General features: G+C 49.4%; 1 protein-coding gene across 4 annotated transcripts in view; it reads right to left on the bottom strand.

Moving 5' to 3' along the window:
• Nucleotides 1-13,741, bottom strand: part of SEPTIN3 (septin 3) — a 38,330-nt gene extending 24,589 nt beyond the window's left edge. For 2 of the 4 annotated variants that reach the window (XM_075124211.1, XM_075124210.1), the window contains exon 1: nt 13,479-13,738. In XM_075124211.1, the coding sequence (XP_074980312.1) occupies nt 13,479-13,488 (10 nt within the window). In that variant the 5' untranslated portion in view covers nt 13,489-13,738. Of the gene's footprint in view, nt 1-13,478 lie in introns of all 4 variants that reach the window. The other 2 variants (XM_075124212.1, XM_048835287.2) reach the window with 2 other exon arrangements.
• Nucleotides 13,742-15,770: the final 2,029 nt, after the last annotated feature.

Genomic DNA, 15,770 nt, shown 5'->3' with positions numbered 1-15,770 from the left:
ACTGGGAATCAGAATGGGGGGAACGCATAAGGGTTGAATTTGGAAGGGAAGCTAAAGCGGGGGAATTTAGTTTGTTTATTTTAAAAAACAAAAACAGTCGTGATCCTCGTAAGCTGTTGTCCTATCACCACTCCGCTCACTTTGCTCGTATGTTTTTAGATTGCCAGCTTTCCAGGGCCAGGGTAGTGTCTTCTTTTGTCTGGACTTTGCAAAGGACCCAGCACATTGTGGGCACTACTCCAATCTAAATAATAAATAATAAATGATAGATTATCCCCTTTAGCCAATCCCTCCGAGCTCTTGTTTCCTCTGCTCTCCCCTGCCCCAGCCACACCTCAGGAAGTTGGCAATCCAAAATGGCAGGTGAGCAGTTTTGTGGCATGGCTACCATTTGGCATGTTGCAGCCACTGCTTTGGAGGAAGAGACATCTGGGGCCCACACACCCTGTCATTGGGCCAGAGGCACCAATGACCAACATCATGGGCTGCAGCAAAAATAAGTGTACAGGGTAAGAAAGAGTCATGGATAGGAAGAATTTCAAGGAGTATTTCAAGACAGAGATGGTTTGGGAGGAAGAGCTGGTCTGAGTGACTGAGGAACTGCTTAACATTTCCTCGTTCAAAGCACTGTACGAACATTAAGGGCTTCTCAACACAGGGAAATTTACCTGCATAACTATACCAGTATACATTTATAATTCAGGCTAAGATTTTATCATGGTTATTTTTAGTCAAAGGCATGAACAGGTCACAGGCAATAAACAAAAATTCACGGAAGATGTCACCTATCTGTGACTTTTGCTGGTGCGACTCCATGGTTTCCGCCACCACCGTGGTGGCTGGGAGCTGTGGGGTTCCCTTTTCACCTATGGCAGCTGGGAGCTGCAGGGTGACCATATTTCCCAAAGAGAAAATGGGACACCCCAGCTGCTTGCCTGAAGCATCCCCCTTCCCCCGCCGCGCGAGGCTATCGCCCGTCACTGGAGCCCTGATGAGGGCCCCTTCAGGAGTCTGTCACCTGTCGCTGGAACTTTGCAGGGGGCCCCCGTCACTTGTCACTGCTGTCCCCGGTACCCTGCCAGAGCCCCACTAGCTGTCAGCCCCAGAGTCCTGCAGCCCCTGGGGCTGAAGCAGAGAATGTCACGGAGGTCTCTGGAAGTCACAGATTCCATGACTTCCGTGACCTTCATGACATAAATGTAGCCTTAGTTATAACTATAGGCACATAATTATACCACCACAGCCACTCTGGTAAATCTCCCTGTGCAGACAAGTCCTAAGGCCAAAAGTGGCAGTGATTTAGGGGGTGTGTGTCAATGTTTGGGTGTCCTACCTGAGACTCTTTAAAGGAGCGTAGTTTCCAGAGGGTGAGCACGCACGGAAGACAATGCTCCCTCTAAGGATAGAAATTGTATCTATGCCATGCATATGCTTATAGCATCATAGAAATGTAGGGCTGGAAGGGACCTCAAGAAGCCATCAATTCCAGCCCCCTGCACTGTGGTAGGACTCACTAAACCTAGACCATCCCTGACAGGTCTTTATCCAACCTGTTTTTAAACACCTCCAATGATGGTGCTATCACAATCTCCCTTGGAAGCCTGTTCCAGATCTTAACTACCTTTATAGTTAGAAAGGTTTCAGAGTAACAGCCGTGTTAGTCTGTATTCGCAAAAAGAAAAGGAGTACTTGTGGCACCTTAGAGACTAACCAATTTATTTGAGCATGAGCTTTCGTGAGCTACAGCTCACTTCAAGCTGTAGCTCACGAAAGCTCATGCTCAAATAAATTGGTTAGTCTCTAAGGTGCTACAAGTACTCCTTTTCTTTTTATAGTTAGAAAGGTTTTCCTAATATCTAACCTAAATCTCCCTTGCTGCGGATGAAGCCCGTTACTTCTTGTCCTCCCTTCAGTGAACATGGGTCACTGTCCTCTTTATAACAGCCCATAACATATTTGAAGACTGTTAACGCGACCCCCCATAGTCTTCTTTTCTCAAGACTAAACATGCCCAGTTTTTTTAAACTTTCATCATAGGTCAGGTTTTTTAAACCCTTTATCAGTTCTGTTGCTCTCCACTGGACTCTTTCCAATTTGTCCACATCTTTCCAAAAGTACGGTGCCCAGAACTGAACACAGTATTCCAGCTAAGGCCTCACCAGTGCCAAAAAGAGTGGGACAATTACCTCCCAGGTCTTACATATAACAATCCTTTTAATAAACCCCATAATATTAGCCTTTTTCACAGCTGCATCACATTACTGACTCATATTCAATTTGTGATCCACTATAACTCTCAGATCCTTTTCAACAGTGCTACCACCTAGCCAGTTATTCCTCAGTTTGTAGTTGTGCATTTGATTTTTCCTTCCTTAGTGATGTACTTTGCACTCATCTTTATTGAATTTCATCCTGTTGAATTAAGATCAATTCTCCAATTGGTCAAATTCATTTTGAAATCTAATCCTGTCCTCCAAAGTGCTTGAAATCGCTCCTACCTTGAGGTCATCTGCAAATTTTTTAAGCATACTCTCCGTCCATGATCAAAATCTTTAATAAAAATATTGACCCAAACCTAAGACTGACCCCCATGGGTCCCCACTACCTACACCCTCCTAGTATGACAGCGAACCAATGATAACTACTCTTTGAATATGGTCTTTCAACCAGTTGTGCACCCACCTTATAATAATTTCATCTAGATCACATTTCCCCAGTTTGCTTATGAGAATGTCATGCAGGACTGTGTAAAAAGCCTTAATAAAATCAAGATATATCACATCTACTGCTTTCGCCCATCCTCTAAGCCAGTAACCCTGTCAAAGAAGGAAATTAGGTTGGTTTGCCATGATTTGTTCTTGACAAATCCATGCTGACTATTCCTTATAACCCTATCATCCTCTAGGTGCTTACAACTTATTGTTTAATAATTTGTTCCAGTATCTTGCCAGGTATCGAAGTTAGGATGACTGGTCTATAATTCCCTGGTACTCTTTGTTTCCCTTTTTAAAGATCAGTACTATGTTTGCCCTTCTCTAGTCTTTTGGGATCTCACCTGTCCTCCAGGAGTTAAAAATAATTCCTACTGATACCAAGATTGCTTCAGTTAGCTCCTTAAGGACCCTAGGATGCATTTCATCAGGCTCTGCTGAGTTGAATACGTCTAACTCATCTTTAACCTGTTCTTTCCCTAATTTGGCTTGGATTCCTTTCCCCTTGTTGTTTATATTAATTGTGTTGAGGATCTGGTCACCAATAACCTTTTTAAACAGCTCAGCTTTCTTGATGCCATTAGTTATTAGCTCTCCTTCCTCACTAAGTAGAGGATCTACACTTTCCTTCGTCCGTCTCTTTATGTATTTGAAGAATCTCTTCTTATTGCTTTTTATGTCCTTTGCTAGATGTAACTCATTTTGTGTCTTAGCCTTTCTGATTTTGTTCCTGCATGCTTATGCTATTATTTTGTGCTCCTCCTTAGCAATTTGTCCATATTTCCACATTGTGTAGGATTTCTTTTTGATTTTCATGTCATGAAAGAGCTCCTGATGGAGCCATATTGGCTTCTTGCTGTTCTTCCTATCTTTCCTTTGCATCGGGATAGTTTGCAATTTTGCCTTTAATATTGTCTCCTTAAGAAATTGCCAGCTCTCTTGAACTCCTTTTCCCCTTGGATTTTTTTTCCCATGGGACCTTACCTACCAATTCTCTGAGTTTGTTAAAGTCTTCTTTTTTGAAGTCCATTGTCTTTATTCTGCTGCTCTCACTCGTTCCTTTCCTTAGAATCATGAAATCTCTCATTTCATGATCACTGTCACCCAAATTGCCTTCCACGTTCAGATTCACTACCAATTCCTCCTTGTTGGTCAGAATCAAGTCTAACATGCTAGCCCTCTATTTTCTCTACTTTCTAGGACAAAAAGTTGTCCCTGGTACATTCCAAGAACTTACTAGAAATGTGTTTTGTCGTATTACTTTTCCAGCAGATGTCTGGGTAGTTCAAGTCCCTCATTAATACCAGGGCTTATGTTCTGGGTATTTCTGTTATTCATTCTAGAAATGCCTCATCCACCTCCTCTTCCTGATTTGGTGGTTTATAGTAGGTAGCTGTATGTGATGCAAAGAAGGCATTCATAGCCATAGTAGCTAGATACCCAGGACACTGCCACAACCCATGTGTCCTGCCATTGTCCCCTATAGCACTTACCCCATTTATAGCCTGAGCCCACAGAGATGGGGAAAGGGGGTGGCAGAGAGGGCTCAGAGGCATTTTTGCCTACTTCCTCCTGCCCCCCATGTCCCTTTCTCTCTGTCATTTACCTGGTCACTTGCCCCAGATGCTGTGAGTTTTGTCTCTCCGCAACTACATCTGAAAATAGCCTGCTTTTACACTGCTCACGTCTAGGTGCCTCAGCTTCACTAGAATATGTAAACTAGTGATTTCCACATGCCAATATAAATCTAGTGGGTATTTCTGAACTCCCAGGAAATTCACAGTCACCTTTGAAAATCCTGCCAGGCACTCTGTGCCCCAGGTCTTCAAAGGTATTTAGAAGCCCAACTTCCAATGGGAGTTAAGCTCCTAAATACCTTTCAAGGTCTGGTCTTGTATCCTTAGGCATCTTGGGGCAACCAAACACCCCTCTGAAAGCCCCCTGAGCTCCCAATCAAAGCTAGTTGGAAAATTTCCATCAAAACCATTTTCTGACAGGAAAGGCCATTTGTGTCAAAAATCAAAACATATAAAAAAGTGTCGATTCCAATGAAAATTCTTGCAGAAAAAATATTTTGAAGTGAAAATATTTTCATTGTGGAAAAATTTTGTTTTGGAATTTGTAATTTTTGTTTCTGCATTTTGACATTTTGTTTCTTTTTTTCCCCATTTGTATTTTATGTTTATGTCTACATTATTTCATGACAAGCCAGTGGGAACAATGCATAATATAATAATTTGCACTACTGCTGACAAAGTCAGACCTGGCAGCTGTAAGAGTGGTCCTATTGGGTTCCAGGAAGTGGTGGGTGCAAGCCCGCCCATTGCTAAGGGACCCTCCCCCAGATTTAGGGGAGGATCCACAGGATCCAGGAACTCAAATAATTACAAGAGACAACCAAAAATGTAACAGGGACAGGTGTAAAGATCAAAGGGTCAAACAAAGGGAACCTGACGGGACACCAAGCAGAGAACCCTGGACAGCGCCCACTGCTCCTTGAAGATGTCAAGGGAGCCAGTGGATGCCGCCCAGAGGAACTCCGCCAGGATGCCTGAATGGAGGGAGGACTGGAAATAGGCCCCACAGTCGCAAAGAACCTCCTTAGTCAACCTCCTCTCCCTGGTGTTGTAGATGGTCACTTCGGCCATCGCCAGGAGGAAGTTGATGAGGACGTCCTGTGACTTTGTGGGGCCACGGATAGGGTGTGTGTATATGAAAAGGTGAGAGGAAAAGTGCTGCCAGAAACATAAAAGGATGTTCAGGAGGAGCCAGAACAGGGACTGCAACCTGGCGCACTACAGGTATACGTGCGCCAGGTATCCCTCACACCACAAAAGGGGCAGGCCTCAGGGACGGGGGTGAACTGCTCCCGTGCTCACGGCTCCATAGAGGAGCCGCCAACTAATATCACTTGCGGGCATTGGGACTCGGGTGGAATATAGGCTGGCCCACTGGGGTTCCTCACTCTCAACAAGTGGCAATAGGTCCTGCCACTTCATATTCGGGCGGGACATGAGGGTGAGGAAATGAAGGATGTGAAGCATGAGCGTGTACAGATGTTTCCTTGGCACGGTCCGGAAGCGAACCGGCTGCAAATCGTGCAGCTGGCTCGCGGTGTATGGGTGGGATAGCCGGGGACACTCACTGGGCAGGGGCCTGATGGAAAGGTCCGGAGGGCCCGGGGTGCAGGGTGGGTGAGGAGTGCCCTCCTGTAGGACCTGCTCGAGGTAAACCCGAGCAGCGGGCAGTAAGGCTGCCCTCACCTCCTGAAGTACGTGCTGGGGAGTACGAAGGATGGAGAGCCCTGTGTGCTGAGCAAGTATCACGGGATCCACCCAGTCTCCCCGGTCATAGTCCAGGAGGTCTCCAACTTTGGTAACTTCTGCCAGGACCAACCTCTGGCACACCTAGGGGGACTCCGCCACCTGCACTCGGATCTGGGGCTTGTGTAGCAGGGGCTCCGCGAGGAGATCTGCTCCCATGGTGGCCGCCATGGACCTGGTGGTTGAAAGCAGTTTCCCGGTCCAGAGGAGGTCCTGGTAGAAGACCTCTCGGATGGAGATAAAGGAGCTGCCGGTCGTATCGGAGCCCTCGGAAGCGGTGCAGGAAGGCGGGCGCCAGTATGCTCCACGCTGGACTACCTGCACCATAAAGGAGCCTCTGCAGGGCCTGGAGGCAGAAGACATGGACCTGGGTGTGTAAACACTTCAGGCCCTGTCCTCCCTCCTCCAAGGATAGATGGAGAACCCCTGCAGAGACCCAGTGCAGTCCTGGCCAAAAGAACTCCAGAACTAGCTTCTGGATATCAGCCAGGACACCCTGGGGCTGGGGTCAGGGTGTTGAGCCGGTGCCAGAGCATGGACAGGACTATCTGGTTGAGCACCAGTGCCCTTCCTCGCAGGCAGAGGCACCGGAGTGGCCCCATCCACCTCCACACCCACTCAGACACCCTGTCCTCCAGCCCCGCTGTAAGAGTGGTCCTATTGGGATCCAGGAAGTGGGCGGGCGGAGCTCGTCCACTACGAAAGGAGCCCCCCCCAGCCTAAGGGGGAGATCCACAGGGCCTGGAGAGCCAACTAATTACGGGGGACAACTAATGAAAAACAGGAACGGGAGTGCGGTCAAAGGGTCAAACGAAGGGAACCGGACGGGGACACCGAGCAGAGAACCCCGGACAGCGCCCACCGCTCCTCAAAGGCGTCAAGGGAGTCGGTGGACGCCGCCCAGAGGAACTCCGCTCGGAGACGTGAACGGACAGAGGATCGGAAATAGGCCCCGCAGTCGCAGGAGACTCCATCGGCCAACCTCCTCACCCTGGTTTTATAGATGGCCGCTTTAGCCAGGGCCAGGAGGAGGTTGACCAGGAGGTCCCGCGACTTAGTGGGGCCACGGACAGGGAGTGCGTAGATAAGAAGGTGAGGAGAAAAGTGCAACCAAAACCGTAACAAAAGATTGGTGAGGAGCCGGAATAGGGGCTGCAACCTGGCGCACTCCAGATAGACGTGCGCCAGGGTTTCCCTCACGCCGCAAAAGGGGCAGGTGTCCGGAATCGGGGTGAACCGCGCCAAATACACGCCCGTGCTCACGGCCCCGTGAAGGAGCCGCCAACTGATATCCCCGGCGGGCCTCGGCACTAAGGTGGAATAGAGGCTGGCCCACCGGGGCTCCTCACCCTCTAGAGGTGGCAGAAGGTCCCGCCACTTTGTGTCAGGGCGGGACGCGAGGGTGAGGACATGAAGGGTGTGGAGCACGAGCGTGTAGAGATGTCGTTTTGGCGCGGTCTGGAACCGGACCGGCTGCAGCTCGCGGAGCTGGCTCACGGTGAAGGGGCGGGGGGGGCGGTCGGGTCCACGGGGCAGGGGCCCGATGAGAAGGTCCGGAGGGCCCGGGGTGCAGGGTGGGTGAGGAGTGCCCTCCTGTAGGACCTGCTCGAGGTAAACCCGAGCAGCGGGCAGTAAGGCTGCCCTCACCTCCTGAAGTACGTGCTGGGGAGTACGAAGGATGGAGAGCCCTGTGTGCTGAGCAAGTATCACGGGATCCACCCAGTCTCCCCGGTCATAGTCCAGGAGGTCTCCAACTTTGGTAACTTCTGCCAGGACCAACCTCTGGCACACCTAGGGGGACTCCGCCACCTGCACTCGGATCTGGGGCTTGTGTAGCAGGGGCTCCGCGAGGAGATCTGCTCCCATGGTGGCCGCCATGGACCTGGTGGTTGAAAGCAGTTTCCCGGTCCAGAGGAGGTCCTGGTAGAAGACCTCTCGGATGGAGATAAAGGAGCTGCCGGTCGTATCGGAGCCCTCGGAAGCGGTGCAGGAAGGCGGGCGCCAGTATGCTCCACGCTGGACTACCTGCACCATAAAGGAGCCTCTGCAGGGCCTGGAGGCAGAAGACATGGACCTGGGTGTGTAAACACTTCAGGCCCTGTCCTCCCTCCTCCAAGGATAGATGGAGAACCCCTGCAGAGACCCAGTGCAGTCCTGGCCAAAAGAACTCCAGAACTAGCTTCTGGATATCAGCCAGGACACCCTGGGGCTGGGGTCAGGGTGTTGAGCCGGTGCCAGAGCATGGACAGGACTATCTGGTTGAGCACCAGTGCCCTTCCTCGCAGGCAGAGGCACCGGAGTGGCCCCATCCACCTCCACACCCACTCAGACACCCTGTCCTCCAGCCCCGCTGTAAGAGTGGTGGATGGCAGATATATCTGCCCTAGGGTGGTGAAGTTCTTAGGAACTGAAAAAAGGTTATCTCAGGTTAGTTAGAGACACCTGAGTCTAATTAGGAGCCACTGGTGACCTTTAAACATCCCCTGTCCAGTGAAATGGGGAAGAGAGAGAGAGAAGAAACAAACAGCAGCAGGGAGAAAAGGTGGACAACTGTTCTCCTCCCTGTAGGGGAAACACTGAGTTTACTTTTGTTTTGGGAAGTGCTGGCCACCAGAAGCCAGCATAACAAAGCAGTGCTCAGGTGGAGGCAAGGAGATTTATTTCTTATGTGTTGTGGGGTTTTTTGCTTAAGAGAACTACTAGGGCCAGCCCTCAGGCCCACCTTGTAAATACTGTGAATAAACCAAAGTTAAGAATTAAAAACCTCCAGAGTAGGACTGATCTACTCTAGCTCCCCCCTCCCATCCCTCTGCCAGAGGGAGAAACACTGAGGCGGACATGGTGAAAGAGGTGTCTGGATACGTGTCATGGTATGACATCATAGAATAGTTGAAATATTCTATTTTTATTTTTACACTCATTAAGGGCAGCTGCTACTTGGAACCTCTGCTCTTTGTGTTGCAATAAAACAGTGCGACACTTTGAAAGTTTCAGCTACAAGGTCATATTATAACATGCCTCTAGCACTGCATATTACTACCAATGTGGCATGACTGCATGCATAAATAATAAAGCTATAACAATGAAAAAAACCCTATAAATAAAATAAAAATAAAAAGGAAATTTGGAAACAAAATTCATATTTCCCAAAACTGACATTTTTCAGATTTTCTGACTGCTGGGAAATTTCAGAAATATTTGGTTTTGATTCCAGATCAGAATGAAAAGACATTTCAAAACGTCAACATTTCCTGCAAACAAGAAATTCCAACTTTTGACCAGCTCTTTGCCTAGTCCCAAACTGGGAGCCTAGTGAGGGCCCTGATTGGCTAGGATTGCTGATGTCATTGTGCTGTCACAGCAGGCCATGGGCGCCTCATGAGAGAATTGCAGAAATGTCTTGAGTGAACCTTTGAGCTGGGGGTGTGGGGGGAAGGAGGCAAGGACATTCCAAGCTAGGAATAACAGCTGTTCCTGGAGACCTGAGCATCAGATCACAGAGGGGGTTCGATAACCCCAGCATGGCTGAGCACGAGGCTGAACCTGAGCACCCAATGTAGTTTGGGCACCCAGTACCAAGAGCAGATTTTCAAGGAACTGGCACTGCCCACACTCTGCTTTGAAAACACCCCTTTTGTCTGAGGGCCCAGGTCTTCTCCAGGGCACACATAGGAGCCCTTTGAAAAGTCCCTCACACATGACTTGCCAAGGCCACCCAGGGAGTCAGTGGCAAAGGCGGGATCAGGACTCGTGGATTCCTGATGCTTAGTCCTGTGCTCCAGCCCACACAGCCTCCCACAGCTTTGGTGGGGGAGAGAAACCCAAACATATGGTGGATCCGAGATCCATTTAGCCTTCATCCAGTCCTTGCCTGCAAGGGAAAGGGCTGTCCGGAAGCAATCACCCTTTCCTGCTTTTCTAAATTGAGGAGGTGCATTAGAAGTTGTTTGTTCCTTCCTCTGGAGCCTGCAAAAGTAGTCCGGTGTGTGGGTGGACAAGAGACTGGATGGACCATTGGTCTGATGCAGCCTAGCAAGTCTCATCTCCTTAAACGAAAAGGAGGCTGCAGTAGCCCCCAAGTTGAGGCAATAGCCCCTGAGCTGAGCTGCTCTCAGCTGGAAGTCACTCCCATGCACATCACAAACAGTTTGTGATTTTTATGCTGACAAAGCCTCCCTCAAGGCTGCTGTTGTCTTTTTCCAGCTTTCTCAAAGCTGTTGCCAGCCAGGAAAGTCCAGGTATCAGATGAAACATGCAGAGCTCAACCGGCCAGCTCCCCCTCCCCCTTTGCTTAACCTGGTACTCCTTCTCCTGGATATCCCGGTCATGGGCATCCCTGAAGCTCTGCCAATGCCCTTCAGTCCTGACCCAGACGCTCCCCAACATCATGTTGCTGTCTCCGAGCCCACAAAGCGCTGCCACTGCACCTCGTTCCTGAGCTGCAGCAGGGGACCAGACATCCCTGCTAACTGGGATGGTCCTAGTTTGAGGAGGAAAGTGGTTTGAGTTCACTGTGGATTAAGCTACAGAGGACTAAGGCCACTTTCCTTCTGAATGAGAGAATCCCCACAGGAGCTAAATGCACTTGAATGAATATGCTTTAACTTCCCACCTTATGTAAGTTCACCTTAGCTTTCCTGACTGTCCCTGTGTAGACAAGCCCTGAGACACAAGCTGGGACCAGCCTGGCTTTCAAGAGTTCCTTGGCTTCCCAACAAAATGGAAGTTGGCTCTGTTCTTTTCTGGAACTCAAGGGGGAAAGCTTCTTTCATTCAAATGGTAGCGAAGTAGAGGTGTAGATGAGACTATGCTGACTCTTTGTTTTACATCCTTTTCTCTAATGCTTTGTTCCATGTGCTAATAAACAGAGAAAGACAAGGTGGGTAAGACTTCTGTTGGTGAGAGAGGCCTAATAAACATAGTTGTTATAAGAAGGTTGTTGATCACTATAGCACTGATTCCCCAAGGGAAGAGATGCAGGTGTCCAGTCAGACCTGCACGATGACGGGGTGTTGTACCCAGATCCCTGTCCAAGAGTGGGAGAATTGCAAGATGCCACTCAAGGATAGGTTTCAGAGTAGCAGCCTTGTTAGTCTGTATCTGCAAAAAGAAAAGGAGGACTTGTGGCACCTAAAAGACTAACCAATTTATTTGAGCGTAAGCTTTCATGAGCTACAGCTCACTTCATCAATGAAGTGAGCTGTAGCTCACGAACGCTTATGCTCAAATAAATTGGTTAGTCTTTAAGGTGCCACAAGTCCTCCTACTCAAGGATAGGTAAGGCAGAAGGCTGAACACTGGGGGGGGGGGTGCACTCAAAGACACCGGAAAGGGGACTGAGGTGCAGCTAGCCCTGTGACCGTAACACTTAAAGCTCATAGAGATCTATGAATGAAAAGCACTATGTAAGTGCTTATAATGAATAATAATAATAGTGACTGCTACTAATTCCGCATCATTAATATTCATTCATCTAGCATGTCCATCACTGTTCTATTTACAGCAGCCACTCAACGCTTGATGGAGCCCCACAAACTCATTACACATAGGCTGCTGAACAGAGATCAGATGGTAAGGACTTTCAGTCATCACTGCCCCAGGGGAAGATTAGAACCAGTAACCTAGATATGAAAGGCTCCTTATCCCCTCCCCCGGCCTTCCTGTTCTTTGTCTGAATGGCATCAGGAGTGAGGGGTGGAAACATTCAAACCACAAAGAATCCAGCCTCTAGAAACAAACTGCTATTTACTACTCAGACAATACATCTATAGCCTTATTCTGTGTCTCCTTCTACTCAAGAAGGGCCTGATCCTGACACTGAAGCCAAGGGCAATGCTCCCAATAGTCCAGATTCCCATTTACACTACAGCACCCTTACACTGCCCTGGCCAGGTAATTATACCTACACACACTTTAAGGCCCCTTTTACACTGCCAGGGTGGAATAAAGGGGTCTTAGTGTACAAATCACAATCTGGCCCTCCACACATTAGTGTATGCCCCTGAGAAAGCAAGTGGCTATTGTTTAAGCCAAATCTCCATGTGGTTTGCAGACATTAACATTCGTTAATTCAGACCTAGAGAAATGTTACAATTAATCATTTTTTCTTTCTTGTCTAAGCTTTAGAAGGGATGCCTTTCATTTTTATCTAGGTCCCAGAGTTACCAAGGGGCCATTTATTCCAGCATGTACATCCGTACAATACAAACAATTTATAGTGCAGGACAATCCGATCTAAATCATTAGCTTAGGAGGCCACAAGGTCAGTTCATCCCCCTCCCCGCCCCCCACTAAGGACAAGGGTATTTCAAGTGGGACAGAGAGACTTATTCCAGCTCTTTGGGGCTGCTACATCCTCCCCAAAGCCAGCCTTCCTTAATATGCCTTTAATAACCACCTGGTGTACCGGGGTAGACCGTAGCCCATCTCTCTCCAATCTGCAGTGAAATCTAGCACACTGAAGCCTCACTGAAAAATACAGAAACTAGAAAGGAGGAAGAACTATTAGGCCATCTCCTCCTCTCCACCTCAGCTGCAGTAAGGGGGTTCTCGATTCTGTAGGTTGAAACAGCTCAGGCGACAGGGTTCCCTTGGAAAGCTGATCCAGGCTCTGATAAGTCTGACCTGAAGAAGAGCTTTGTGTAAATGCCAACGTTTGTCTCTCTCACCAACTGAAGTTGGTCCAGTACAAGATATTACCTCACCCACCTTGTGTCTCCAAGATCTTACCATTGGAGCATTCCCCCGGAGCATGTCCTACCCCGAGCCAGTCCTCAGGAGGAAGCTATGCTCTCCCATGCTTGCCCCTCAGCCCCACATCAGCACACACCTCTCTTCGCTATGCTGCCCATCTCCCCAGAGCCCTCAAGCTCTTGGCTGCACTCTGTCTCCCACCCTCATGTCCCAAAGGGTTTGTTGCACAGCTGTGCCACGAGGCAGCCTGGAAGAGTGCTCTGACCTGGGGCCCAGGAGTATGGGTTTCCAATCCCATATCAGCCTAAGGGCCCCTCATCCGTGTCTGGGTTTCCTTGCCTGCCCACTGAGTCCCACTTGGATGCTTGGGGATTAGAACAGGACATTCCTATTGCCCAGAGCGCAACCATCTGCAATCGACAAGGGCCAAGGAAGCTACAAAGCAGCTTGTGGTTTCTCCCACCCCTGGACCAGCTGCTGGGGTTATTTCCCTCCTTCAGATCAGCCTTGGTGACTGCTATTCACCGTCACCAGCACAACTGCTCCGCTCTCTCCTTGGCACCAGAATTTTGCCGAGCGAAAAAGGCATGAAGAAAACGTTCTCTCTCATCTCTGCAGCACTGGCAAGTCCCCATTCTGTGCGTGTGCATGTGTAGGGAGCAATATGCCAGCAACATCAGGGGATCCCTCCGACATCCCTGAGCCCTGACAAAACCACGCGACTGTGCAAGCATCAGCATGGACCACCTACCTTTGAACATGAATCTTTCTTTGTCTCTGAATATGCTCCTGAGTGGTGGCTTCCCCTGCACACACGCTTTTCTCTCCTGACACCGGTGCAGTGTGGCTGCCTCGGAGGTTCTGCTTTTCTCTCTCTCTTTCTCCTGCTCTCCCTTTTTTTCTCTCCTCCACTAGATGTTTCAGATAAGCAGGGATGCTGCTGCTGCTGCTGCTGCTGCTGCCATGGTCATATCATGTGACCTGAATATTAAACATCCCTGCAAAATCTCCCCCACTCTCTCCCTCCCTCCCCTCCTAGGATCCAAAGCTTCATCCCAGCTGCTGCAAGACCCCGGTTTGCTGCTGGGGATGGGAGGTGCTGTGATGAATGGTTTAGCTGTGCCCTGAATATGTTCCCCCCCGCCATACACAAACCCGTTCCTTTCCTCCTCTCCTTCCCTATTCCCAGGTGGTTTTCACATGCTTCTGTCTGTGGAGCATCTCTAGCCACAGCCACTTGTTTATGCAGAGAGATTTAACCCTGCGGCGGGCTGCTGAAGGGGTTTCACAAAGAGAGGACTGAGAACAGGTTGGGAGATTTTAAGCATTTGGGGAGTGTCAGTCCCAAGGCCTGACTCCTATCTCACCTACACCAGGGATGATCAGAAGTCACTCTGTTGAAGCCAATCAGGCCTCCAGCTGGGGGGCTTTCAAAGCCTTTTGCCTGGAAAGTGGATGTCTGGTTGTTGGCCAGAGGCAGAGAGTGGGCCATCCTCTGTGGGGCGGGAGGGGAGAGAGAAGCAGTATCTGTAGGCCAATGCCTGTGTGTCAGTGAGGGCAAGGAGATGCATGTCTTTGTGTCACTGTGCATACACTGTCTCTCTCCAGGTGCCTATAGGCATCTGTGTCTGTCTGGGTCTTTGTGCACATGTCATTGTGAATATATGCATGTGGTTGAAGATGGGTATTTGCGTGGATGTGACTAGCGTGTATCTCTGTGAGGGATGCTGGGTCTGGCTCTCTGCTGTCTTCCTCCTGGTGTAATCCTGTGAAAAACTGGCCTGATTATCTACTCTGCTGTGGTCTGTATGCTGCTCCAGTGAAACACAAGGCCATACTGTGGCCAAAAACTGATACCCACTGCCCCCCGTTGGATGGGGTGTCAGATGTTTGGCATACAGCTGGCAGAACAATTCTATGCCACCCTTTCTTGCAGCTTCTGATTCAAGGAAATGCCAGGGGCAGAGATGAAGTGGGAGAGAGCCTGAGAATACTGCTTGCCACTTACTCACAGCTGCAGGGCCATTGGCAGTCCAAATATGAGTTAGAATAGCCCCAAGTCCTCTCTAGTTTACACCGGGGGCTACACAGGTGCTTGGACAGAGTCATAGGGTGTGCCTGCACACTAGCACCCCCTCGTGGCCAAGCATAGTGCTGTAGGCACACCCATGCCTCAGTTTCCCCTCATCCAGTTTTTCTGTTTCTCCCCGGGATTCACATGGTTCTGCCCTTGGGCTGTGCCATTCTCAGAGTTCAGTCCCTTTCTGGGGAAACAAAAATCCAAACAAAAGTCCCAAATAAACAAAAGGGTCTTCCATCCTCTTTGGCTCCTCTTCACCCCACCGTCTGGCTCAGCTCCCCGTCCCTTCTGAGTTACCTTTAAGTCTCGCTGGCTCTGGGATACAGCCCTGACTCCCAGCCTCCTTCCCTAGAGTCTTCTTCTCAATCTCAGCCCCTTTGAGCAATTTTTCACTCTTCCCTGCTCTGTACCTGGGCACTGACTCCAAGACCAGGCTACTACAGACCTTATAGACCCTGCCACAGGAACCCAACTTACTCCCTATGGTTCCTCCAGAGGGAATTTTCTCTGCAATTTTTTTAAGCCTAGGTGTTTAAAGCAGTCACCCAACCCCAATTAGTCCAGCCCCCTGAGGCTGGTAGGCAGATAGTTAATGCACAGGTGGGGCTTTTTGAACAGGCCTGGCTGGCCCAGGCTTCTTGTCCCTTAAAGGAGCAGCCCACCTGTCACAAAGAGTATCAGGAAATTCAAAGGTGGCTTTGCTCTGTACTGTGGCCCTGTGACCAGCACAGGGATGGAGGAGCATAGCCCCAGGCCAGGGAGTGCAAAGTGGATTTAAAACACTATCAGATCAGAAGGGCAGCACTGTACACTGACTGTGCCCAGCAGCAAACAGCTGCACAAGAATCAGGCCTCTAGTGTCTGCCAAATAGTGGCCCAAGAGAGGGAATTTAGAGGCCAACTGCAAATCCAATCTCTAAATTCCACTTTCGGGATATGATGCCTGTCTGTCTATTTTTGATG

Source organism: Caretta caretta, chromosome 1 (genome assembly GCF_965140235.1).
Source record: "Caretta caretta isolate rCarCar2 chromosome 1, rCarCar1.hap1, whole genome shotgun sequence".
Lineage (NCBI taxonomy): Eukaryota > Metazoa > Chordata > Testudines > Cheloniidae > Caretta > Caretta caretta.
Note: the sequence above shows the minus strand (reverse complement) of the source record. Positions and strands in the feature narration are given on the sequence as shown.